This window comes from Malaclemys terrapin, chromosome 3 (assembly GCF_027887155.1).
Source record: "Malaclemys terrapin pileata isolate rMalTer1 chromosome 3, rMalTer1.hap1, whole genome shotgun sequence".
Taxonomy (NCBI): domain Eukaryota; kingdom Metazoa; phylum Chordata; order Testudines; family Emydidae; genus Malaclemys; species Malaclemys terrapin.
The window spans coordinates 206,864,897-206,892,016 of record NC_071507.1 but is presented as its reverse complement, the minus strand read 5'-3'; the positions used below and the strand labels follow the sequence as shown (position 1 = coordinate 206,892,016).

Genomic DNA, 27,120 nt, shown 5'->3' with positions numbered 1-27,120 from the left:
TCCGGCACAATGTCTAAGAACTGTTCCAAAGTTATTAAATCCAGCAGTTTTTCAAAACTCCCATGCGTCTTGGCTCCCATAACCCACTTTTTAACAAAACCCATCAGCTTATGAGCACATTCCACAAAAGTACAATCCTTAGGCATTTTAAACTCTCTAAACTTAACTCTGTAAGATTCAGGAGTAACCTTGAACCGCCTTAACACAGAATCTTTAAACTGCCCATAATCCAAGGCTTCTTGTTCCCCCAAGTCATTAAACACCTCCCTGGCTTTTCCAGTCAGTCTGGTCAGCAGGACAGGCATTCGCTGACCCTCAGGGATCTGGTACAGATTGCAGAGGCGTTCAAAGGTAGACAAAAACTCCTCTATATCCTCAGTATCATTGTAAATGGGACACATCCTTTCCCAGTTTTTCTCATGGTGGGGGGGAAGTGGAGTACCAGGTGGGGATGACTTTCTCCGCTCTTCCATTACTTGGAGCTGAAGTCTGGCCGTCTCCTGTTCAGCAGCGAGCAGTTCTAGACGTCCCTTACGAGCTCTCTCTTCTCTCTCAGCAGCCTCTTTCTCTCTCTCAGCAGCCTCTTTCTCTCTCTCAGCGGCCTCTTTCTCTCTCTCAGCGGCCTCTTTCTCTCTCTCTCTTTCTAACTCTGCTATTTTTTGCCTCTCCAGCAACCGAAGATCTGCTAGCTTCTGTTCATGCTCAAATTGCAGTTGACTTGTCACCCTTTGCATCCTAATCTTTTCTGCATCTTCTGCAGCCTCAGGTAAGGGCTGTGCTCTTGCCCCCTGATCACTGGCTATTAACAGATTTCTCAGTTCTTCCTTTGTAGCTTTCTTTCTAAAGCTTATCCTCTTTTCTGAACACAAATTTTCCAGGGCTTTTTTGCCAAGTCCCTCATATGCTCTTTGCTCAGCCATTGCAGCAGCTCTTTAACCAACAAAACTCTCAATCCCAAAATTCAAATTTGGATAGCGTGGGGTTCTGACCCAAAGCTTAATTGACCTGGTTCTGTGGATCCAAGCACGACTACGCCACTGTGACAATGCGGTTCTGGCGGAACCCAACTGAGAGTGCCAACTCAGGACAAATTGCTAAAACAGGGCAGTTACAGCCCAAGGCCGGGGTTTTTCCACCTCTAAGGCAAACCAAACCAGCCAGACTAAGACTTCGGTCTCACCCCACTGGCTAACCGCAAGTCTCACAAGCAATCTCCTTAGACGCTCCAGTTTCCCAGTATTACCACCAGTGCCACACGTTATGGGGACAAATGGTTATAAAAACCAATACCCCAGTAAAAGAAAAAGGTTCTCCTGATCCCAAAGGACCAAGCCCCAGACCCAGGTCAATATACAAGTCAGACCTTACCCACAAATCACGCTACTGCCAATCCTTTAGAATCTAAAATCTAAAGGTTTATTCATAAAAGGAAAAAGATAGAGATGAGAGTTAGAATTGGTTAAATGGAATCAATTACATACAGTAATGGCAAAGTTCTTGGTTCAGGCTTGCAGCAGCGATGGAATAAACTGCAGGTTCAAATCAAGTCTCTGGAACATCCCCAGCTGGGATGGGTCATTCAGTCCTTTGTTCAGTGCTTCAGTTTGTAGCAAAGTCCCTCCAGAGGTAAGAAGCAGGATTGAAGACAAGATGGAGATGAGGCATCAGCCTTATATAGTCTTTTCCAGGTGTAAGAACACCTTTGTTCTTACTGTGGAAAATTACAGCAAAATGGAGTCTGGAGTCACATGGGCCAGTCCCTGCATACTTTGCTGAGGTACAAGGCGTATCTGCCTTCTCTTAATGGGTCCATTGTATAGCTGATGGTCCTTAATGGGCCATCAAGCAGGCTAGGCAGAGCTAATCTCAGTTTGTCTGGGATGTCACCCAGAAGCATAGCATAAGTTTGCCATACAGACAGTATAGAGCCAATATTCATAACTTCAACTACAAAACTGATACATACATATAGACAGCATAATCATAACCAGTAAACCATAACCTTGTCCTAGACACCCCATTTGACCCCCTTTATACAAGATTTGGGTGCCACTACAGGACCTTGGTTGCAACGATGATCTATATGGTCCCAGTTTATGTCAATAACGTCACACCCTGTGTAAAGCTTATGCAGGGTAAACTCATAAATTGTTTGCCCTCTATAACACTGATAGAGAGATATGCATGGCTGTTTGGGCCCCCCCCCAGGTATTAATACATACTCTGGGTTAATTAATAAGTAAAAAGTGATTTTATTAAATACAGAAAGTAGGATTTAAGTCAGGGGTTCTCAAACTGGGGGTGGGGACCCTTCAGGGGGTTGCAAAGTTATTACATGGGGGGTCGTGAGCTGTCAGCCTCCACCCCAAACCTCGCTTTGCCTCCAGCATTTATAATGGTGTTAAATATATAAAAAGGTATTTTTAATATATAAGGGGGGTCACACTCAGAGGCTTGCTTTGTGAAAGGGGTCACCAGTACAAAAGTCTGAGAATCCCTGATTTAAGTGGTTCCAAGTAATAGCTGAGGCCTGATTTAGGGTTACTGATAATGTTAATTTAATTCTTATTTAATTTATTTATTTAATTAATAATATTAATAATAATTAATCATTGATATTAATTAGTATGGGTCTTGGCTCGCCAATCTGTTTGATCAGAAGATAAAAGTTCTTGTCTCAAATCAGGCTCCACAGAATTTACAGAGGCCCCTCGGCGGTATGCCAGGAAGCTCACACAGAGACAGATAGAGCCTTAATGATTTTTTTATTAAAATCAGTAATAGTAAGTAAATGGTAACATACCCAGAGTTACACAGTTACAATTGCATTACTGCTGTTCAAAAGATACAGATGATAATATAGTAATACATGCAACCAAGCTTTGGTTAACATACTCACACCCTTCCTCGATAACCTCGTATTAAGAGACAGGACCAGCCTTGCAGTTCCGGTTTCTCAATTCTTGAGTGAGGGATGCAGTGCTTGGAAGAAACTAATGCTCGAGCTATTAAAGCGAACTTAGGGTTTACTTGAGTAACTTAAAATCAAAACCTAATAAACAAAGAATAAAACGTAGGGAAACCGAGCTTAGCCTAGTTCCCTTGAAACGTAAAGTTTAAGAAGAGCAAATATAGCTTACTAATAGTAGCCGTCATCATAGATAGATAGAATAGAAAAAGAGAGTGCAGGAAGTAAGTGAGAACAGAGTAAAGTGAGAATGGAGTAGTCTGTCAAGGTGGGTCACCTCTTTTATAGGGCAAAGTGTCGGAAATCCTTACTCCCATGCCCAAATTTCATTCCACACCCACAAAATGTTAGAGTATGCTTACCTCATAGGCTAGCATGTATGTGTGTATTGATGACATGTACCTACACACTTATGTTCCTTTGGGGTGTACCTGTTAAGTCTGTGGGTACAACACTGAAAACCCCCCTATGCCATTCTCTATTGTCTATTGGTCTAGATAAAAGGTCATCGACATAGGCGTGGGTAATTATCTATTTAGGCATAAGATAAACAAGATAAAGGTCAACTTTACTTTCTGGGTAAAAGGGCCCAATATAGATATGCTAATTTTGCTTTAGCTTAACATACAGGATTTTGGCCTGTAAGTCTCTTGCATTACAGCCAAACTTACTTTGATATAAATTTATAAACCTATTACAATAAACCAAATACTTAAACTATAAGAAAAGATATATATATATATATATATATATATATATATATATACATACAAGCAAGCAGGTTTGTCCTATAGGCTACATAGCAAACAGAATAAAGTGAATTACCAAGCAAAATAAAATAAAACACGCAAGCCTATGCCTAATACAGTAATAAAACTGCATACAGATAAAACCTCACCCTCAGAGATGTTCCAGTAAGCTTCCTTTTACAGACTAGTCTCCTTCTAGTCTGGGTCCAGCAATCACTCACACCCCCTGTAGTTGCTGACCTTTGTTCCAGTTTCTTTCAGGTATCCTGGTGGGTGGAGAGGCTCTCTCTTGAGCCAGCTGAAGACAAAATGGAGGGGTCTCCCAGAGATTTAAATAGACTTTCTCTTGTGGGTGGAGACCCCCTCCTCTCTCCTATGCAAAGTCCAGCTCCAAGATGGAGTTTTGGAGTCACATGGGCAAGTCACATGTCCCTGCATGACTCAGAACTTACAGGTAGCAGCCATGGTTCACAGGCTGCCTTGGACGTCCTCAAGTAGACTTCTTATGTGGATTGGAGCCTTCCAAGATCCATTGTCCATTAAGCGCTTCTTGATTGGGGCACTTAACTTGCACATTCCTTTCTCAAGAAGCTGCCCAAACGCTTAACTAAGGTGTGACGTTATTGACATAATCTGGGACCATATAGAACATGGTTGCAACCAAGGTCCTGTAAAAACAACAAGGAGTCTGGTGGCACCTTAAAGACTAACAGATTTATTTGGGCATAAGCTTTCGTGAGTAAAAACCTCACTTCTTCTTCGTGAGGTTTTTACTCACGAAAGCTTATGCCCAAATAAATCTGTTAGTCTTTAAGGTGCCACCAGACTCCTTGTTGTTTTTGTAGATACAGACTAACACGGCTACCCCCGATACAAGGTCCTGTAGTGGCACCAAATCTTGTATAAAGGGGGTCAAATGAGGTGTCTAAGACAAGGTTATGGTTTGCTGGCTATGATTATGCTGTCTATATGTGTGTATCAATTTTGTAGTTGAAGTTATGAATATTGGCTCTATACTGTCTGTATTTCAAACTTATGCTATGCTTCTGGGAGACATCCCAGACAAGTTGGTGTTAGCTCTGACTAGCCTGCTTGATGGCCCATTAAGGACCATCAGCTATACAATTGACCCATTGAGAGAAGGCAGATACGCCTTGTAAAAAGGGCAACTAAAATGATTAGGGGTTTGGAACGGGTCCCATATGAGGAGAGATTAAAGAGGCTAGGACTCTTCAGCTTGGAAAAGAGGAGATGAAGGGGGGATATGATAGAGATATATAAAATCATGAGTGATGTGGAAAAAGTGGATAAGGAAAAGTTATTTACTTATTCCCATAATACAAGAACTAGGGGTCACCAAATGAAATTAATAGGCAGCAGGTTTAAAACAAATAAAAGGAAGTTCTTCTTCACGCAGCGCACAGTCAACTTGTGGAACTCCTTACCTGAGGAGGTGGTGAAGGCTAGGACTATAACAGCGTTTAAAAGAGAACTGGATAAATTCATGGAGGCTAAGTCCATTAATGGCTATTAGCCAGGATGGGTAAGGAATGGTGTCCCTAGTCTCTGTTTGTCAGAGGATGGAGATGGATGGCAGGAGAGAGATCACTTGAACATTGCCTCTGGGGCATTGGCCACTGTCGGTAGACAGGATACTGGGCTAGATGGACCTTTGGTCTGACCTGGTACGACCGTTCTTATGTTCTTATGTAACTCAGCAAAGTATGCAGGAACTTCCCCATGTGACTCCAGACTCCATTTTGCTGTGATTTTCCACAGTGAGAACAAAGAGGTGTTCTTACACCTGGAAAAGACTATATAAGGCTGATGCCTTGTCTCCATCTTGTCTTCAATCCTGCTTCTTACCTCTGGAGGGACTTTGCTACGAATGGACGCTCTACACAAAGGACTGACGACCCATCCCAGCTGTGGATGTTCCAGAGACTTGATTTTAAACCTACAGTTTATTCCATCACTGCTACAAGCCTGACCCAAGAACTTTGCCATCACTGTATGTAATTGATTCCATTTAACCAATTCTAACTCTCATCTCTATCTTTTTCCTTTTATGATTAAACCCTTAGATTTTAGATTCTAAAGGATTGGCAACAGCGTGATTTGTGGGTAAGATCTGATTTGTATATTGACCTGGGTCTGGGGCTTGGTCCTTTGGGATCAGGAGAACCATTTTTCTTTTATTGGGGTATTGGTTTTCATAACCATTTGTGTAACGATGCGGTTCTGGCGGAACCCAACTGAGAGTGCCAATTCAGGACCAATTGCTAAAACAGGGCAGTTACAGCCCAAGGCTGGGGTTTTTCTACCTTTAAGGCAAACCAAACCAGCCAGACAGTGGAGACTTCGGTCTCACCCCACTGGCTAACCACACGTCACACAAGCAATTCTCTTAGACACTCCAGTTTCCCAGTATCACTACCAGTGCCACTCGTTATGGGGACAAATGGTTATGAAAACCAATACCCCAGTAAAAGAAAAAGGTTCTCTCGATCCCAACGGACCAAGCCCCAGCCCCAGGTCAATATACAAATCAAATCTTACCCACAAATCACGCTGTTGCCAATTCTTTAGAATCTAAAATCTAAGGGTTTATTCGTAAAAAGAAAGAAATAGAGAAGAGAGCTAGAATTGGTTAAATGGCATCAATTACATACAGTAATGGCAAAGTCTTGGTTCAGGCTTGTAGCAGTGATAGAATAAACTGCAGGTTCAAATCAAGTCTCTGGAACATCCACAGCTGGGATGGGTCATCAGTCCTTTGTTCAGAGCTTCAGTTTGTAGCAAGGTTCCTCTGGAAGTAAGAAGCAGGATTGAAGACAAAATGCAGGTGTTTCCAGGGCCTTTTATATTCTCTGCCATGTGGAAGGACCCCTTTGTTCTTACTGTGGAAAATCACAGCAGCAAGATGGAGTTTGGAGTCACATGGGCAAGTCACATGTCCAGGCATGACTCAGTTTGCAGGCGGCAGCCATTGCTCACATGCCACCTTGAACGTCCCAGGAAGACTTCTCATGTGGATTGGAGTCTCCCAAGGTCCATTGTCAGTTAAGTGTTTCTTGATTGGGCACTTAATTTTCAAATTCCTTTCTCAAGAAGCTGACCAAATGCTTCACTAATGCTATTTAGAATCAAACACATTGAGATACAAGTACAGAGTCAATATTCATAACTTCAACTACAAAAATGGTACACACCTACAGACAGCATAATCATAACCAGCAAACCATCACCTTTCCATAGACACCTCACACAACCACCTTTGTACAATATTTGCTGCAAATATATCACAGTGGTTGCAACAATGATCTATATGTTCATAGTTTATGTCAATAATGTCACATCCAGTCCTTGGGAATCTCTCCTGTCTTCCAGGACTTTTCAAAGATAATCGCTAATGGCTCAGATATCTCCTCAGTCAGCTCCTTGAGTATTCTAGGATTCATTTCATCAGGCCCTGGTGACTTGAAGACATCTAACTTGTCTAAAGAACGGGGAATACTTGTGGCATTTTAGAGACTAACAAATTTATTTGAGCATAAGCTTTCGTGGGCTACAGCCCACTTCATCGGGTTTTAGTTCATGAAATCTTATGCTCAAATACATTTGTTAGTCTCTAAGGTGCCACAAGGACTCCTCATTCGTTTTGCTGATACAGACTAACACGCCTCCGCTCTGTAACTTGTCTAAGTAATTTTGACTTGTTCTTTCCCTATTTTAGACTCTGATCCAACCTCATTTTCACTGGCATTCACTACATTAGACGTCCAATCACCCCCAACTATCCTGGTGAAAACCGAAACAAAGAAGTCATTAACACCTCTGCCATTTACACATTTTCTGTTATTATTTCCCCTCCTCATTGAGTAACCGGCCTACCCTGTCCATGGTCTTCCTCTTGCTTCTAATGTATTTGTAGAATGTTTACTTGTTACCCTTTATGTCTCTGGCTAGTTTGATCTAGTTTTGTGCCTTGGCCTTTCTAATTTTATCCCTACACACTTGTGTTATTTGTCTATATTCATCCTTTGTAATTTGACCTAGTTTCCACTTTTTGTAGGACTCTTTCTTGATTTTTAGATCATTGACGATCTCCTGGTTAAGCCAGGGTGGTCTCTTGCCATACTTCCTATCTTTCCTACGCAGTGGGATAGTTTGCTCTTGTGCCCTTAATAATGTCTCTTTGAAAAACGGCCAATTGTCTTCTATTGCTTTTCTGCTTAGACTTGCTTCCCATGGGAATTTCACTTACCAACGCCCTGAGTTTGCTAAAGTCTTGAAATCCATTGTCGTTATTGTGCTGGTCTCCCTCCTACCAGTCCTTAGAATCATGAACGCGACCATTTCATGATCACTTTTACTCAAGCTGCCTTCTGCTTTCAAATTCTCAACCAGTTCTTCGCTATTTCTCAAAATCAAGTCTAGAACAGCCTCTCCCCTAGTCGCTTTCTCCACCTTCTGAAATAAAAAGTGGTGTCCAATACATTCCAAGAACTTGTGCCCTGCAGTGTTATTTTCCCAACAGATGTCTGGGGAGTTGAAGTCCCCTGGGAAAGAGTTCCACAGCCTGACTGTGCGCTGTGTGAAGAACAACTTCCTTGGGTTTGTTTTAAACCTGTTGCCTATTCATGTCATTGGGTGACCCCGGGTTCTTGTGTTACGAGACGGGGTAAGTAGTCACATTTTCCGCACCAACCTCGCCCATAACCCCCACTTAGGTGGTGCTTTTCTAGCTGAACAGTCCCTATCTTTCTAATCTGGCCTCGTCTGGCAGCTGTTCCAGCCCCCTAATCATTTTCATTGCCCTTCTCAGCACCTTTTCCATGGTGCTGCAGTTGCTCTGCCTCAGTTTCCCTGATGGGATGGCCGGCGCACGCTGGTGGCATATGGCTCAGCTGTCTGGCCAGGTCACCAAAAAGTTCAACTCCCCCCTCCCCCCCTGCCCTTCCAGGGCAGCAGGGTCCGGCGTCAGAGTCCCAAAACAAAACAAGGAGTCTTTCTCCCGGCTGGGCTCCACTCTCACCACCCACCTGTCCCCTCCTGCGGGGCGCCCCCTGCCATGTCCAGCCCTACCAACCACTGGCAGCTTGCCTGGCACCAGGCCAGACTTCCCTCCAGGTCCTCCTCAGGGCCTGACTCCAGCCAGGCGTTGGCGGCCAGGGGCGTGGCCCCGCTCTCCTTCCCTGCCAGCCGCAGCCGAGCGCATCCCCCCCCGCCCAGCCCCTTGCTACAGGCCTGACCCCCACGACCGGCCCAGCGGGTGGGGCTGACTCTGCTCACTCCGGGCCAATACCCACCCCAGGGGGCTGAGCAGGTCCATCGCTGGGGCAGGGGCTGGGCATGGACGCAAGATCACGTGCTACCGAAAACAGCTGATGCCGGGCGCCACGGTGTCCTGGGCCCGGCGGCCTGCAGGCGAAGGCAGCAATCCTCGTGCAGCGAGGTCAGTACCGGGTGGAGTGTGGGCTGCCGTGTCCGAGGTGTCAGAGCAGCGTGAGGCCCAAGGCTGTGACACTGGGAACTCCCAGGACACGGAGATGCAGCCGGGGCGCGGGCTCATTGCTGGGGCAGCTAGAAGGCACGGAGGGGAACGGGGCCTGCTGTGCCCTTTGTGCTCGGGTTGGGGGCACAGGGCAGCTGGGTGCAGATGCGGCCCCATGGGACACTGCTAAAGCCGCCCTGCTGGGTCCGGAGGGACAGTCACTCCCTGGCTTCTCTGGGCTCCCCTGTGGCCATGGCCCGAGGGCAGCGGAGCTCTCGGCACCCTGCGCCTATGGCCCTGGCACCTGCGGACGTGGCAGCCTTGGCCCAGGCCCGGCCAGCCGGCTGGAAGGCTCTGAGCAGGGATCAGTGCCAGGCCCTGCAGAGGTGCCCCATGTTCTGCACTGGGCCCTGTCTGCCCTCGGCTGTGGGGTGATGGTAGAACCCGGACGCCAGGCCAAGAACGGCTGGGGTCCAGTTGCTGGGCACACAGTGCCCCTGCACTGAGTTCCCCCAGGGGCCTTCTCCAGCCAGTGCCGTTTACTGGCGTGGGACTGCCACGCCTCTGTCTGCCTCGGGGTGTGTGTGTGTGTGTGCCTCGCCCACACTCCAGAGAGCGCCTGCCAGGAGACCAGGCTGGGAGCTGCCAATTCTCACCGGCCAAGGCCTCCTCCTGCTCGCAGCTCCTGGCCTACTGCACCAGACAGTGACCTGGGGCTCACGCTGCGGAGGGCGGATTCGGGATCCTGCGCCGTGGCAGCCCCTTTTTAGCACGCCCACACCTACGGGTTTGGGAGCCTCACCGAATCCCGGGGTGTGCCAGTAACCGGAGCTCAGGCACGCCGGCAGATACCGAAGGGCCAGGGCCCGGGAGGGCAGTGATGGAATAAGAGCTGGAATCGGGGTCTGTAACAGAACAAGAATCAAGCGTACGGAGCGCCAGCCCTGCAGTGCAGGGGTGGAGCAGAGGGGCCGGGGCATGTACCGGATGCACCGCATGGCAGGTGCTGCTAGCCTGGCACGGGATGGCAAAGACGCTGCTTTGTGGCCAGCACAGATGATAGGCCAGCCAGCTGGCTACACGGGGCGGGCCTCCCTGGGCCAGGCTTTGCCGCAGTGGATGAACTCAGGTTGCCAAGTTCTCCTCCTGGTCTATAACCTGGAGCACCTCTTCTCACACAAGGGTCTGCAGAAGAATTCAGCCCAGGAGTCAGCGCCGGGGGTAGGGGGAGGCCCTGGCCATCTGACCCTGACTGACGCTTTGAGGCCAAGGCCCGTGCACAGGAGGTGACGGTGCGAGGTGCGCCCCCAGCACGCTGGGAGTGCATTACATGCCGATCCGCAACGGCTCTGCTGGAGCGGGGCCTGGACCGTAATGCGGGCAGAGGAGCAGCGTCACACTGGGGTTGGCTGGCTCCCCGTGCCCAGGGGCAGGTCCCGACTACTGAGATCAGACAGCGAAACAGACGGGACCGACGAGCACCTGCAGTGCCAAGGACCCCACGCACTGAGACGAGAGGAGGCGACACAAAGCACATGACCGTGGGACTTTTTTCTTTTTTTTTTTTTCCTTTTTTTGCACAAAAACAGTACATTTATTCAAGTGTTCTCCAGCACAAGTACATTAGAAAGGAGCTTTTCTTTCGTATATTCTTCTGGGCACCAAAGAAAAAAGAAATGGGATGAAGGCGAAACGGACAGACTTCCTACATCTGCTGCACGCATTGACCTTTTTAATTAGTTCATAACAGCTATGTCACGAGCAATACTTACACAGAGATACAACAGAACACCGGGGCGGGGAGAGGCCGAGGGGCCCCTGCCCGCCAGGTCGCAGAACCATACTGTGAAATGTACATTATTTATTGTCAATAAATATAGAAGCGACCCTAAAAAAACCAAAACATAGCGGCTGAAGGATGCTGGAACCAGAAACCAAATAACCCTAATCATAAAAAAGGAAAGAAAGGAAAGGAAAAGCTGGGGAGAGGTGGGTGTTAGCTGCATGGAATGTACACTAGAGAGGTCCTAGCGCTGGGGACTCAAGCCAAATCATAGGGAACAGTCAACGTTATTACCAACGTCTCTACAGAAGAGTTTATTCTTCAGTCTGAATAAATGATTTCCCACAAATAGTTAAGCATCAGCTACTTCAATGCCTAGGCTAAAACACATGAAATCTCTCATTTCGGTTTCAAGTACAAAGTTAAAATGCCTTTTGTTTCTTTAATAATAATATAGAAGAGTAAAATAATAATAGTGCTCTTTGAAACTCCACAAGAAAACAAAACAAACAGTCATTGTCCAGACAGCAGACTTCATTTAACAATATAGATTTTTAATAAAATGTTTTAGCACCGTGTTTGTCACCTACTCCCTCGGCGGATTGTTAAGGAATTTAGGTTTTTTTTTTTCAATAGGGCTGTGCAACAAAATTTGCTTTTTGCTTTTTTTTAAAAAAAAAGTGTGTGTTGGGTATTTTAAAAACCTTAATTCTCCCCGTCTGTGGCCCGAGGCTACGGGCTGGGCCGCGGGTGGCTTGTGTCAGACGCTCCCGGAGACGGAGCCTGGGGAATCTGAAAAACAAACTGCCTGAAAACGCTGCCAAAGGGCCATTCCCAGAGTTTCCAGTTTGTGGAGCAACAGGAACCTGCTTTTCCCACTGGGCTCTGCCATGGGGGGTCCCTGCACCCCCCTGCAGGCCTGGTCCCCCCACACTCACACCAGCCTCACGCAGGAGCTGTTCCCTTGCAGCCAGTGGTGGCTCCTGGTGGAGAGCTGGTGAGAGGTGGTGCTGGGCGCCAGGCCTCCCCAGGTATCGCGTTGCCAGGCTCACAGCTGAACAAGAGGTCAGGGTGAGACCCAGGCAGGAGGGTGGGAGCCTGGGGCCCCGTCCTGCCACCTTTACCAAAATGTAAAGATTAAAGAGCCGGTGCTGCTAACGCGGCTCTGCTTGGCCTGCAGCGCCCACCCTCCCTCCGCGACCTTCCGCAGCCTCCCCCCAGTTCATGCACAGTTATTGGGGGTTCACAGATTCCCCACTTAGCACCAGTCACATGGTAGAGAGATAGGAGGGCAGAAGCACCCGTGGCTGACCCCCCACGGCCGTCTCCCCTCGTGAGTCGTGCGTGCGAGGCCGTGACAGGCCCCTGCTGCCTCTCGGGGGGCAGCCCCTGCCCCCCCCTTAAAGGAAAACTGCAATGTGAATAAGAGACTCAAACTCCCTCCCCAGCAAGTTGCAGAGAGCAAACCACGAGAGAGACCCCAGTCCCCCGGGAAGCTGCCATGGGAGTGCCCGAGAGGCAGGGCAGGGAGTGGAGGGGCCGCCGGCAGGGCCAGCTGCTGGAAGGGACGTGTGGACCGGCTGTGACATTAGCAAGCACCCACAGGCAGGCCCCGGTAGCCGTCCCTTCCATCCGCGGCGCCCTGCCCTGCCCGGCAGAGAAGTGTCAGGCCCTGAGAGACCCCGGCACCATTCACAGTTATGGGGAGCGAGACAGCGACAGGGATCGTGGCGAGCCGCCCGACCCCCTGCGCTTTAGCACCAAGCCCTGCAGTTTTCCTTTAAGAAACGGCCCCGAGCGCCAAGGGGGCTGCGCCGCACTGACCCCTCCCTCCTCAGGGGGCCCTGGGAGCGCTCGGCCCAGGGCTCCCCCAGCCCAGAGGCCTTGGCCCCATAGCTGGTGCTGCAGGCTGGGGAAGCACTGGGGTGGGTGGGCTGCCAGGGCGCCGACACCTGCTCTGAGACACTGCTGCTCCTTAGCGTCCGCAGGCTGGTCCAAGCCCGTCCTGCGCACGGAGCGGCAGGGCCCTTCCCACAGGCAGGGCTAAGCCCCAACCTGCCGGCTCTGCCAGCGTGGCTCTGCCGGGACCGCCGGGGCCGGGAGCAGAGGAGGAAGAGACCTTTGGGGCCATCATCCTGCCGGAGCTGGCCCCACCATGGGGAGGCAGGGAGCCTGCTTCCAGGGGCAGGTCTAGTCCTGCCGGAGCGGAGGCGGGGACGGGACGGCTAACGGCCCGGTGCTGACACAGCAGCTCCTCGCCTTTCCGTGGCCTGACAGGGGGTGAGGGCAGGTCACCGGCAGCGGCTTGGGCCACTGCGGTTCCCCTGGCACCTCACCACGTTAGAACCGCCTCCTCTCCTGCGAGTGAGCCTAGCTGCACCGGCCCTTCCCACGGCCCCGTGTGCCCTGGGGGAGGGACCCCGCTCGGTTCCCCTCAGCAGATCCCTGCGTCTATGGCTTTGAAGGGGGCTGCCCCCCATGCAGGGCGTGTGCACTCACTGGCCCCCGGTCGGCTATTTTGGCTTGTCTCTGGCACGGGCAGCTCCCACAGCCACGCCCAGCGCAGCGAGAGCCATTCTCCCCCACCCGGCGATCTAGCGCCGTCAGAGGCCCCATGTCTGAACTGGAGAGTGGGCCCCTGGCCCCAGTGACACGGCTGTACACGGGTGCAAACAGGGGCCACAGTACCTGGGGCAGTCTGGGGGGGGGCTCTGCCCCAGGCAGGGGCTGCGACGCTGGCACGGGTAGTGGGCTCAGGTGTTGGGCAAGGCAGAGCTCCTGCCCTGCTCCCACCAGGCTGGTCACAGAGCTGCTCTCAGGGGGTGCCCCAGGCCCGTACGCGGAGATGACCCAGCCCCTTCTCACCACGCCAATAGCAGCTGGCTGGTGCGGTGGGTGTGGGTGTGGGTGCGGGTGCGTGTAGAACGGCCCTTAAAGGGAATGCGAGAATTCGGGGCTGGGATCTGTGACCCCGTCCCAGCCCAGGGGTGAGTGGTGACCCGTCGGGCTAGGCAGGGCCAGCCCCGTCCCAGAGCCCTCCCAAGTCCCTGCACTAACAGACCCTGCCAGTGTGCGCATGCGAGCACACTAGCAGCCTTCCGGTGTCCCTGGCCGTGCCCACAGCCTGCACGCATATGGCCCGGCTGCCTGTGCCGCTGTCCAGGTGTGCATGCCACCGTTCCCATGGGCATGGGGGGCCGGCCGAGTGTGCGCCGGGGGGGGGGGGGGGCCACTGGCCTCATGTGGACATATGGGGGCAGGGAATGACTAGGGGGCTGGAGCACATGACTTATGAGGAGAGGCTGAGGGAACTGGGATTGTTTAGTCTCCAGAAGAGAAGAATGAGGGGGGATTTGATAGCTGCTTTCAACTACCTGAAGGGGGGTTCCAAAGAGGATGGAGCTCGGCTGTTCTCAGTGGTGGCAGATGACACAACAAGGAGCAATGGTCTCAAGTTGCAGTGGGGGAGGTCTAGGTTGGATATTAAGAAAAACTTTTTCACTAGGAGCGTAGTGAAGCACTGGAATGGGTTACTGAGGGAGGTGGTGGAATCTCCTTCCTTAAAAACCTCTAAGGTCAGGCTTGACAAAGCCCTGGCTGGGATGATTTAGCTGGGGTTGGTCCTGCTTTGAGCAGGGGGTTGGACTAGATACCTCCTGAGGTCCCTCCCAACCCTGATATTCTGTGAGTCTCTGAATGCCACTGTCTGTATGTACAGGGACAGGGGCTGCCACTGGCCATGCACGCGTGTTCCTTTGTCTTTGTGCGCATATGGAGTGGATCGTTCCCCAGTCCACATGTGTACATGCATGCTCCTCTGGGGGTGCGTGTGCCACTGCGAGGGTGTGCTCAGACATGTGTGTGTGTTCGTTCCCACTGGGTGTTCCGATGTCTGTGTGTGTGCGCATGGGGTGTGTGTGTTCCATTGTCTGTGTGTGTGCGCATGGGGTGTGTGTGTGTTCCATTGTCTGTGTGTGTGCACATGGGGTGTGTGTGTTCCATTGTCTGTGTGTGTGCGCATGGGGGGGTGTTCCGATGTCTGTGTGTGTGCGCATGGGGTGTGTGTGTTCCATTGTCTGTGTGTGCGCATGGGGGGGTGTTCCGATGTCTGTGTGTGCGCATGGGGGGGGGTGTTCCATTGTCTGTGTGTGTGCGCATGGGGGGGGTGTTCTGATGTCTGTGTGCGCGCGCATGGGGTGTGTGTGTTCCATTGTCTGTGTGTGTGCACATGGGGTGTGTGTGTTCCATTGTCTGTGTGTGTGCGCATGGGGGGGTGTTCCGATGTCTGTGTGTGCGCATGGGGGGGGTGTTCCATTGTCTGTGTGTGCGCATGGGGGGGTGTTCCATTGTCTGTGTGTGCGCATGGGGGGGTGTTCCATTGTCTGTGTGTGCGCATGGGGGGGGGGTGTTCGAATGTATGCGTGTGCGCGCATGGGGGTTGTTCCATTGTCTGTGTGTACATGTTCCACTGGGGGGTGTTGCAGGGTGGGAAGGCAAGGTTCCATCGTCCGCATGGGTACATGGGTGCGGTTTTGACTGTCTGTCAGGGGTGGGCAGTGTCCCTCTGGCCGTGTGTGTCGGGGGGTGCGCGGCACACGGAAGGAGGATTCGGCAGCTCTTGGTGCTGGGCTGGCTCTGGGAGTCTCACTGCTACCTCCCGAGGGCAGTGCCAAGGGCCATGGAATCGCCCTCCGGGCAGGGGCGCTGTACTCACACCCTGTGCAGTCATTAGCCACGGAGACAAGCCCCAGGTGTTTCCAAAAGGGCTGGCCAATGGGCTGGGCGGGCGTTACTGAGGGGGCGGGGCAATGGGCAGGGCGGGGTAGGCGTTACCGAGGGGGTGGCCAATGGCAGGGTGGGGTGGGTGTTACCGAGGGGATGGGGCAATGGGCAGGGCAGGGTAGGCGTTACCGAGGGGGTGGCCAATGGCAGGGTGGGGTGGGTTTTACTGAGGGGGTGGCCAATGGCAGGGTGGGGTGGGTGTTACCGAGGGGACGGGGCAATGTGCAGGGTGGGGTAGGCGTTACCGAGGGGACGGGGCAATGTGCAGGGTGGGGTAGGCGTTACCGAGGGGTGGCCAATGGCAGGGGTGGGTGTTACCGAGGGGACGGGGCAATGCGCAGGGTGGGGTAGGCGTTACCGAGGGGACGGGGCAATGCGCAGGGTGGGGTAGGCGTTACCGAGGGGTGGCCAATGGCAGGGTGGAGTGAGTGTTACCGAGGGGGTGGCCAATGGCAGGGTGGGGTGGGTGTTACCGAGGGGATGGGGTAATGCGCAGGGTGGGGTAGGCGTTACCGAGGGGACGGGGCAATGCGCAGGGTGGGGTAGGCGTTACCGAGGGGACGGGGCAATGGCAGGGTGGAGTGAGTGTTACCGAGGGGGTGGCCAATGGCAGGGTGGGGTGGGTGTTACCGAGGGGATGGGGTAATGCGCAGGGTGGGGTAGGCGTTACCGAGGGGACGGGGCAATGCGCAGGGTGGGGTAGGCGTTACCGAGGGGACGGGGCAATGGCAGGGTGGGGTGGGTGTTACCGAGGGGATGGGGCAATGTGCAGGGTGGGGTGGGCATTACTGAGGGGGTGGCCAATAGGCAGGGTGGGTTGGACAGCGGCAGACAGCCCTGGGCACGGCTGATAGGGGCTGGCCAAGGGCAGCCCAGGGAAGTTATCGAGATGGCAGCTGATCAGTGCCCTTGGGACAAGACTCGGGCTGGGGCGTGTGCCCGCGGGGCGCGTTGGGAAAGCCCCCTCCCAGCTGCTCTCCCCCTGGCAGACTCAGCAGAGAGGCCAAGACAGACGCCAAGCTTCTCCCGGGCCTGCCGTTCCAGGGCACACTGGCAAATGCCCCTGGAGGGCCAGATCCTCCACTGGTGCCAGCTGGCTGCGGTAGGGCTATGCCCACATGGCCTGGATCGGTTAGCTTTGGCCATGTGCCCACCTGAACGTACCACCCCTCGGGGCTGCCCTAGAGTTCTCTGGGATCTCCCCCTGGCCTGGCTGGCGCCGCTCTGCAGCGGCTGCTTGCGCCCCAGAGTGCCCGTGGTGCCTGCTGGCTTTCCCCCAGCGTGCCGCATAGGCAGGTGCCCGGGGGAAAGCTGCTTCTGCTCTGTCTGCCCAGGCTGGTGCTGGGCCGCCAGCCCCTCTGGAGATGCTGGGGGGAGTCTCCCGCAGGTGGCCTGCCAGTGTGATTCCTAGTCTAGCCCTGGCCCCAGGCCGGCCCTCCGCCTCCTGCCCCGCAGAGCATGCGCTCTCCGCCCAGGCCATGAGGGGCCGCGTGCTGGTGGCTGGTGGGAAGGGACAGCACAGCTGCAGTTCAATCAAGTACTAAAAGAAACAGAATTCACAGCGTCCACAGAAAGAGAGAACCAGCCCCCTGCCGGGCCGGGAGCACCCCACAGGGCAGCCGGAGCTCTGCCCTGCACCCCCGGGCCTGGGTGAGCAATGGGGGGCGTCTGCCCGGCCCTCCTCCCCACCTCGGCATGAACCTACAGTCAAATTCTTCATTCTACAACAAAGAGACAAGAAGAATCAAAGATGGCATCAGCTTCTCAGTATAAAACTGCAGCCTGTGAATTGGGAGGTGACCCAAAGCATCGCTTTGCCCGGTGCTGCACCCCAGCCTAGGGGCCGGGGGAGGGGAGCCCCTCGGAAAAGAACACCCAAAGGCGACGTACACAGAAAAGCACCAGTACGTTTGTGTGTTGTTATTCTCTGGCGAGGGCTTTCTCTCCCCCCGGCCCTGGCGGGCGGGCGGGGGCAGCCCCAGACCCACTTCTCCCCAGTGCGTGGGAGGGGGGCCTTCCTTTTAGAAAAGAAAAAGGTTATTGCATGACATGGGACGGAGACTGGATCCCGTCCCTCCCCCGCACTGTCCGGGGGGCGGGGGCCCAGTACCTCCCCTGCCCCCGGCACTCAGTCTGCATTGGTTCCCCTCCTGCACAGCTCTGTGGGAAGCCCTGGCACGTAAGGCAACGTGGAAGCTGATGTTTTGACTCACCCCGCTGTTTAAAAGCACCATTATGAAGTCAGGTTGTACAGTAGTAACAGTACCTTTTATATATATATATATCTATCTCTCATATCTATCATATATATATAAACTGTAAACAAGAGGTAACAGCGGCATCTAGGATCTGCTTTCTTCAAGGTTTCCTGTGCGGTAGGCACCCGAAATACTGTAGAAAAGTGTGTGGTGTGGTGCGTGTTCTTGGCTTCCCTGCTAGTTGGTTTTGCTTTGCATCACCAGTGATGGTGCTGGTAGAAGTAAGTAAGGCTCAGTGCTGGACGTTACGGCGCAGGCTGAATACTCCCTGCTTTGTGCTCCTACGCTCACCAGACCAGAGACAGAACTCGAGCTCAGAGCGACACAACCTTGCTTTCGCGTTCCCCTCTCTAGGCTTGGGTTTCTGCTAGCGTTTCCTGGTGGCTTTGCCCTCCTGCTACGACAGCGCTTGCTCACGAGCTCGGGAAAGCCTCTCGCCTCGCTCGCAGCTTCGAGAAGCAGAAACCAAACTAACAGAAAAACCCATCCAGAAAAGAGCGGAAAATTAAAAGGTTACCAAAAAAAAAAACGGTTTTTGTTTTTTTTTAAATAGGCTAAAAGCTGAACATTGAAAATTCAGGAGAGGACACCGAACCCTTTCGCTTGGGGAGACGCGGTGGATTCCCATCGGGTTTAATCCTTTCTCTCTTCTGGGTGCTGATTTTTCTCTTGTTCCACATTTTCACTTCTCTTCTCATGGGTGGTTTTATTTCTGATTCGTTCCACTTCACTAGTTCCTGTGTGTCTTAAACGCAGGCGAAGTATTCCTTCAGGGGAGCAAAGAGATGGCGGATCACCGGCACGCTCCAAGATCTGCCTAGCAGTCTCTGCCGGGCCAGGCGGCTCATGTTGGAGACATCTGTGTAATGAACCGGGAAGCCGAAGACCCTGCATGGAAAGGAGGGGACAGGAAGAGCACAGGTTAGCTGATTTCAGCCACAGGAATCCTCCTCCTTGGAGCCACTTAGCAGCTGGCAGGATCCGGGCTTGACGGTAACCGTCTGGGGTCCACGTCGGTCCACTGTAAAGGCGACGGGCTCGGTGAGAAAGCCTAGACAGACAGACGGGCTCGCGTGTGTGTCCAGGGCTGCGCTGCCCGCTGGAGAAGTGGCAGGTGAAGGACATGAAGCTCGACTCATGGAGGGGCGAGCGACGTGGAGTCAGTCGGGCTAAGAGAACTTGGTTTGCTTCATGCCAACAAACGAGCTCCCGCTCTGAGATTCAGCTTCCCCTCGGCCCTTAATGACAGAGCTCCCCTGATGCATTCAGGGCCACCCAAGTCCTCCGCACAACCAGCAGACGAGCAGTACGTGTCCCCAGGCCTCCCTTCCCAGGCTACCGCTGCTGACGGGGCCCGTCTGCCCTGGGAGACCAGCCCAGAGACGGTGCAAACCCAGGGAGCTGCCCCACCCCCTCAGGCCAGCAGTACCTCTCCATCTCCGTGCACCATAGGATGTCCTCCTTCTCGTTCATGAAGACGGGGAAATGCTGGTCCTTGCCCTGCTTGATGGAGTTGGAGCGAGTGGTGATAGTTCGCACTTTGCTGAACTGGAAGGGACAAAGCAAAACGCTCTGAGCAAACCAGAGCCGCAGCCACGCCCCCGCCCGGCTAACATGGCCTAGATGGGGGCCCAGCTGGCAGCCCCCAAGAGCTGCTCCGAGCAGTCTCAGGTCTCTCACTGGCCCAGCCCTTCATGGATTATCCTGATTTATCCCCATCCTCTGCCGGCTCCGGACTTGCTCTGGGCCGAGGGTGGAGTCTGGCCCCTTGACAGCAGCTGGGCTAGTGTGTCCCTCCCCTCTCCTGGTCACTAGGTCCTGCCTGCAGCCAGGCATCCACCCACGCCCCGTGCTACCCTCCCGCGCCCCGCTGTGGTGGCTGCGCGGCCATGGATCCTGTCTCAAGTGAGCCCACGTCGGGGCACCCAGGGGGTCGGCCCTTCTCCAGCAATGGCACAGCCCTTCCAAGCTCCCTGGGGAGTGAGCTGAGCATCATTCTCGGACGTCCCTCCGGGGGCGCTTCCCCGCACTGCAAGAGCTGCACAAATGTCACAGACCCAGTCTCCTTGTGCGGGGATTCCCAACTGCTCCCAAAGGGTGCCCCACGGCTGGCCCCCTGGGCCTGCTCTGCCCCCCCCCCCCCCCCCGCCACTGGCTGGGATCTGCCGTGGCCTGCCCCATTGGCCATGGGCCCACCTCGGCCTAAATCCCAAAGCGACACAGTGCAGTGCAGTGCGTGCCCCCTCCCACTTCAGTGCCCTGGGTCGGGACACGGCCCCGCTCCAGTGCCTCCTGGCCCTGGCTGCCCCACGGGGGCTCAGGCACTGACCTTTGCTATCCTGCCGTGCTCCAGGCACTCCTGAAGTTCCAGCTTATCATTCACTGTAGATGCCAATGGCCTAGGAGACAAAAGGGTGGGGAGCTTGAGAACGGGCATTAGCCCTGCACTCAGTCCTGCTGCCACTTGCCAGGTGCGCCCGCTGGAGGCTGGGCTCCCACCCGTGCCCCTTGCCCACGGCGCCTGTACCCCCTCTGGGGGCTGGCCGCGCAACATGACGCCTGTATCCCCTTTGGGGGCTGGCTGTGCAACATGACGCCTGTATCCCCTCTGGGGCTGGCCGCGCAACATGACGCCTGTATCCCCTTTGGGGGCTGGCCGCGCAACATGACGCCTGTATCCCCTCTGGGGGCTGGCTGTGCAACATGACGCCTGTATCCCCTCTGGGGGCTGGCCGCGCACAGGGTGCCTGTATGCTCCTCCGGGGGCTGGCCACGCACATGGCGCCTGTCTCCCCTCCCGGGGCTGGTCGCACACACGCCGCCTGTATCTCCTCCGGGGGCTGGCTACGCACACGGCGCCTGTATCCCCTCCGGGGGCTGGCTACGCACACGGCGCTTGTACCCTCTCCGGGGAATGGCCGCGCACACGGTGCCTATATCCCCTACGGGGGCTGGCCGCGCACATGGCGCCTGTCTCCCCTCCCGGGGCTGGTCGCACACACGCCGCCTGTATCTCCTCCGGGGGCTGGCTACGCACACGGCGCCTGTATCCCCTCTGGGGGCTGGGGCTGGCCACGTACACGGCCCCTGTACGCCCCTTGGGGGGCTGGCCACGCACACGGCCCCTGTACGCCCCTCGGGGGGCTGGCCACGCACACGGCCCCTGTACGCCCCTCGGGGGGCTGGCCACGCAGCAGGGCAGGCGAGGGCCCGCTGGCAGTGCCAACAGCCCAGGGCTGTGCAGGGCTCCCAGGCACACAGTCCCACTGACCACCCGCTCGCCCCATAAATGCCCCCGGGCAGCCTTGTGGGCGGATCCATTACCCATGGGGAGAGGGGGAGCAGCTCGTGGGCTGATCCATAACCTGGGGGGGGGGTGAGGGGGAGCAGCCATGGGAGGAGGGGGAGCAGCTCGTGGGCTGATCCATTACCCATGAGGGAGGGGGAGTAGCTCGTGGGCAGATCCGTTACCCATGACAGGAGATGGAGCAGCTCGTGGGCTGATCCGTAACCTGGGGGGGGGGGTGAGGGGGAGCAGCCATGGGAGGAGGGGGAGCAGCTCGTGGGCTGATCCATTCCCCATGAGGGAGGGGGAGCAGCTTGTGGACCGATCCATTAGCAATGAGGGAGGGAGGTAGAGTAACTCATGGATCAATTCATTAGCCATGGGGGGGGGGGGGGAGGTACAGCGGTTTGTGGAGCAATGCATAAGCAATAGGGGGAAGAAGCAGAGAAGCTCAGGACTGATGTAAGCAATGGGGAGGAGAAAGCAGCTCCTGGACTGATCCATTAGCAATGGGAGGGAAGCTCAGGAATTAATCTATTAAGAATGGAGCAGCTCCTGAGTCAATCCGTTAGTGGGGTGGGGGTGGGGGGTGGACTGATCCATTTGCAATGGAGGCGGGGAGGAGAAAGCAGCTCGTGGACTAATCCATTAGCAATGGGGAGAGAAAGTGGAGCAGCTTGTGGACCAATCCATTAGCAATGGGGGGAGGAGACAGAGAGCTCACGGACAGATCTATTAGCCATGGACGGCGGGAGGCGGCAGAGCAGCTCGGGATTGGTAATGAACTGAGGAAGCAGAGCGGGTCCTGGACCGATCCATTAGCAAGGAGATGGTGGGGGGTGGGTGGGGGTGGAGAAAGCAGCGCCTGGACCAATCTGGAGAATTTCCAGATGATTCAGCCTTGCCACTTCCTCCGCCAGAGCCAGGAGAGCCCGTTACAACCTCCCGCTGGGTGGAGTCGCTCACGCCCCTCTGATCACACCGCTGCTGCAGGGATCTGCTCCCTGCCGCTCCCCGGCTGACTCTGGCCAGGCGCGAATGGACCACAAACGCCACCACCCCGCATGTCACAAACGCTCACAACGCGTCTGCCCCCCCGCGCTGGCTGAAGTCTCACCCTCATCTTACACAGGAGGAAACTGAGGCACACAAGGGGAAAGGACTCGACCAGGGTCAAAGAGGGAGCTGACGTCAGAGCCTGGAAGAGAAGCCAGGAGTCCTGGCCCCCTGGCCTGGGCTCTCAGTCTGCCCATGCAATGAGTGAGCGTCAGGTGCCGAGGGCCATGGGAACACATAACAAATGTTCCTCGAACTGAAAGGGCTGAGCTGGGCTGGTGGGAGCCACGCCGGGATTCCTGGTGGGGAGAGGAGCCTGGGACTCCGTCTCCTTGTGGGGATGTGCTCAGGGTAGAAATCAGGAGCTCTGAGCTCCCATGTGCCTCCAAAGGCTGCTCTGCAGAGTAAAGGGCAAACAGCTGGGGGTGAAATCTACAACCTGATTACCCTTGGGGTGCCCTGCTCGGAGCATGCAAGCGTGACCTGGCCCCGTCGTGCCTTCAGTAGCATCGAACAACAGGCAATAGGCTGATTGCTAAGGGGCTGAAGGGCTCCAAAGGCTGGTTCGAAGAGGCACGATTAAAATGGGTTATGCTGGCAATCCCCCGGCCCCTGCTCCGCTATCATGCAAGAAGCAAACGGCCCAAAACTCGGGGTTCTCTCACCATGCTCTCACCAACCTGTTCATACCGGGAAGGTTACCCCAGAAGTACCGGGCCCTGTGCGCTGCAGACACCTCTTTGGCATCAATCATCACTGGATTGGACTGCAAACAAGGAAAAAAAGCAGTAAAGTAACACAACATGCCCACAGCACAAATGTGCTGCAACACAGCACCATGACAGTGCTGCAACACTACATCACCCCGCCAACATAATTCCACAACAGTGCTATAACACTGCATCCCAGCCCCCCAACACAGCTCTGTGACTGTCCTGTAACACTGCATCCCAGCCCCCCAACACAGCCTCATAACAGTGCTGTCACACTGTATCCCAATCCACCAACACATCTCCATGACACCACAGTAACAGTGCATCCCAGCCCCCAAGAGAGCTCCATCACTGCGTGTAACACTAAATACCATTCCCCTAACACGGTTGTATGGTAGTTCTATCACTTTGCATTGCAGCCCCAGAACACAGCTCCATTATACGGCTGTAACACAGCATCCCACTTCCTAACACGCTTCTGAGATAGTGCTGAAAACTGCATCCCAGCCCCAACACAGCTGCAGGACACTGCATCCCAGACACAAACATAGATTCATGACAGTGCTGCAATACGGCATCCCAAACCACAACAGAGCCCCATGACAGTCCTGTCACACTGCATCACAGCCGGCAATACAGCTCCATGATACACAGCATCCCAGCTCCCCAACACAGCTCCACGATGTTGCTGTAATACTGCATAGAATCATAGGGCTGGAAGGGACCTCAAGAGGTCATCTAGTCCCGTCCCCTGCACTCAGGGCAGGACTAAGTATTGTCTAGACCATCCCTGACAGGTGTTTGTCCAACCTGCTCTTAAAAATCCCCAAGGATGGAGATTCCACCACCTCCCCAGGTAATTATTCCAGTGCTTAACCACCCTGACAGTTAGGAACTTTTTCCTAATGTCCAACCTAAACCGCCCTTGCTGCAATTTAAACCCATTGCTTCTTGTCCTGTCCTCAGAGGCTAAGAAAAACAATTTTTCTCCCTCCTCCTTGTAACAAACTTTTATGTACTTGAAAACTGTTATCATGTCCCCTCTCAGTCTTCTCTTCTCCAGACTAAACAAACCCAATTTTTTCAATCTTCCCTCATAGGTCATGTTTTCTAGACCTTTAATCATTTTTGTTGCTCTTCTCTGGAATCTCTCTAATTTGTCCACATCTTTCCTGAAATGCGGCGCCCAGAACTAGACACAATACTTCACTTGAGGCCTAATCAGCGCAGAGTAGAGTGGAAGAATTACTTCTCGTGTCTTGCTTACAACACTTCTGCTAATACATCCCAGAATGGTGTTTGCTTTTTCTGCAACAGTGTTACACTGTTGACTCATATTTAGCTTGTGATCCACTATGACCCCCAGATCCCTTTCCGCAGTACTCCTTCCTAGGCAGTCATTTCCCATTTTGCATCTGAAGAAGTGAGGTTCTTACCCACGAAAGCTTATGCTCCCAATACTTCTGTTAGTCTCAAAGGTGCCACAGGACCCTCTGTTGCATTTCCCATTTTGTATGCGTGCAACTGATTGTTCCTTCCTGAATGGAGTACTTTGCATTTGTCCTTGTTGAATTTCATCCCACTTACGTCAGACCATTTCTCCAGTTTGTCCAGATCATTTTGAATTATAATCCTATCCTCCAATCACTCGCAACTCCCCCCACCCCCCGCCCCAGCTTGGTATCGTCCACAAACTTTATAAGTGCACTCTCTATGCCATTATCTAAATCATTGATGAAGATATTGAACAGAACCGGACCCAGAACTGATCCCTGCGGGACCCCACTTGTTATGCCCTTCCAGCATGACTGTGAACCACTGATAACTACTCTCTGGGCATAGTTTTCCAACCAGTTTTGCACCCACCTGAAGTAGCTCCATCTAGGTTGCATTTCCCTAGTTTGTTTATGAGAAGGTCATGCGAGACAGTATCAAAAGCTTTACTAAAGTCAAGATAGACCACATCTACTGCTTCCCCCATATCCACAAGGCTGTCAAAGAAAGCAATCAGGTTGGTTTGATATGATTTGTTTTTGACAAATCCATGCTGACTGTTACTTATCACCTTATTATCTTCTAGATGTTTGCAAATTATTTGCTTCATTATTTGCTCCATTATCTTTCTGGGTACAGAAGTTAAGCTGACTGGTCTGTAATTCCCCAGGTTGTCCTGATTTCCCTTTTTAGAGATGGGCACTAGATTTGCCCTTTTCTAGTCTTCTGGAATATCTCGTATCTTCCAGGACTTCTCAAAAGATAATCGCTAATGGCTCAGATATCTCCTCAAGTCAGCTCCTTGAATATTCTAGGATGCATTTCATCAGGCCCTGGTGCCCCGAAGACATCTAATTTGTAATTTTTGACTTGTTCTTTCCCTATTTTAGCCTCTTCTGATCCTACCTCATTTTCACTGGCATTCACTATGTTAGACATCCAATCGCCACCAACCTTCTTGGTGAAAACCGAAACAAAGAAGTCATTAACACCTCTGCCATTTACACATTATCTGTTATTATTTCCCCCCTCATTGAGTAACCGGCCTACCTTGTCCTTGGTCTTCCTCTTGCTTCTAATGTATTTGTAGAATGTTTACTTGTTACCCCTTATGTCTCTGGCTAGTTTGATCTAGTTTTGTGCCTTGGCCTTTCTAACTTTGTCCCTACATACTTGTGTTATTTGTTTATATTCATTCTTTGTAATTTGACCTAGTTTCCACTTTTTGTAGGACTCTTTCTTGATTTTTAGATCATTGACGATCTCCTGGTTAAGCCAGGGTGGTCTCTTGCCATACTTCCTATCTTTCCTATGCAGTGGGATAGTTTGCTCTTGTGCTCTTAATATCTCTTTGAAAAACGGCCAACTGTCTTCTATTGTTTTTCCTCTTAGCCTTGGTCTACACTACGAGTTTAGGTCAAATTTAGCAGTGTTAGACTGATTTAACCCTGCACCCGTCCACACAACAAAGCCATTTTTATCGACTTAAAGGGGTCTTAAAATTGATTTCTGTACTCCTCCCCGACAAGGGGATTAGCGCTGAAATCGACATCGCCGGGTCGAATTTGGCGGTAGTGTGGACACAATTCGACAGTATTGGCCTCCAGGAGCTATCCCAGAGTGCTCCATTGTGACTGCTCTGGACAGCACTCTCAACTCAGATGCACTGGCCTGGTAGACAGGAAATCCCCGTGAACTTTTGAATTTTATTTCCTGTTTGGCCAGCATGATGAACTGATCAGCACAGGTGACCATGCAGAGCTCATCAGCAGAGGTGACCATGGAGTCCCAGAATCGCAAAAGAGCTCCAGAATGGACTAAACGGAAGGTACTGGATCTGATCGCTGTATGGGGAGATGAATCCGTGCTATCAAAACTCCGCTCCAAAAGACGAAATGCCGGAATATTTGAAAAAATCTCCAAGGGCATGAAGGACAGAGGCTATAGCAGGGACCCGCAGCAGTGCCGCGTGAAACTTAAGGAGCTGAGGCAAGCCTACCAAAAAACCAAAGAGGCAAACGGCCGCTCCGGGTCAGACCCCCAGACATGCCGTTTCTATCATGAGCTGCATGCCATTCTAGGGGGTGCCCCTACAACTACCCCAGCCCTGTGCAGGGACTCCTGCAAGGGGGGAGTCTCATGCAACAGGGATGAGGATTTTGGGAGGGATGAGGATTTTGGGGATAAGGAGGAGGAGGAGGTTGAAGATAGCGCACAGCAGGCAAGCGGAGAAACCGTTCTCCCCGACAGCCAGGAACTGTTTATCACTCTGGAGACATTACCCTCCCAACCCGGGCTCCCGAACCTTGAAGGCAGAGAAGGCACCTCTGGTGAGTGTACCTTTGTAAATATAATACATGGTTTAAAAGAAAGCGTGTTTAATGATTATTTGCCCTGAAGACTTGGGATGTATTTGTGGCCAGTAAAGCTACTGGAAGGCAGTCAAGCAACATCTGTTCTTTATCTCTCTGTGTTATGCTCAGGAGAGTGATATCATTCACGGTCACCTGGTTGAAATAAGGGAATTTTATTAA

At 53.0% G+C, this 27,120-nt stretch overlaps 1 protein-coding gene across 5 annotated transcripts in view; it reads right to left on the bottom strand.

The window, feature by feature from the left end:
* Positions 1-15,336: 15,336 nt before the first annotated feature.
* Positions 15,337-27,120, bottom strand: part of DNMT3A (DNA methyltransferase 3 alpha) — a 200,796-nt gene continuing 189,012 nt past the window's right edge. For 3 of the 5 annotated variants that reach the window (XM_054021772.1, XM_054021775.1, XM_054021773.1), the window contains 4 exons: positions 23,060-23,145; positions 20,367-20,436; positions 19,467-19,585; positions 15,337-18,925 (listed from right to left, as the gene is read on the bottom strand). In XM_054021772.1, the coding sequence (XP_053877747.1) occupies positions 18,784-18,925; positions 19,467-19,585; positions 20,367-20,436; positions 23,060-23,145 (417 nt within the window). In that variant the 3' untranslated portion in view covers positions 15,337-18,783. Of the gene's footprint in view, positions 18,926-19,466; positions 19,586-20,366; positions 20,437-23,044; positions 23,146-27,120 lie in introns of all 5 variants that reach the window. The other 2 variants (XM_054021771.1, XM_054021774.1) reach the window with 1 other exon arrangement.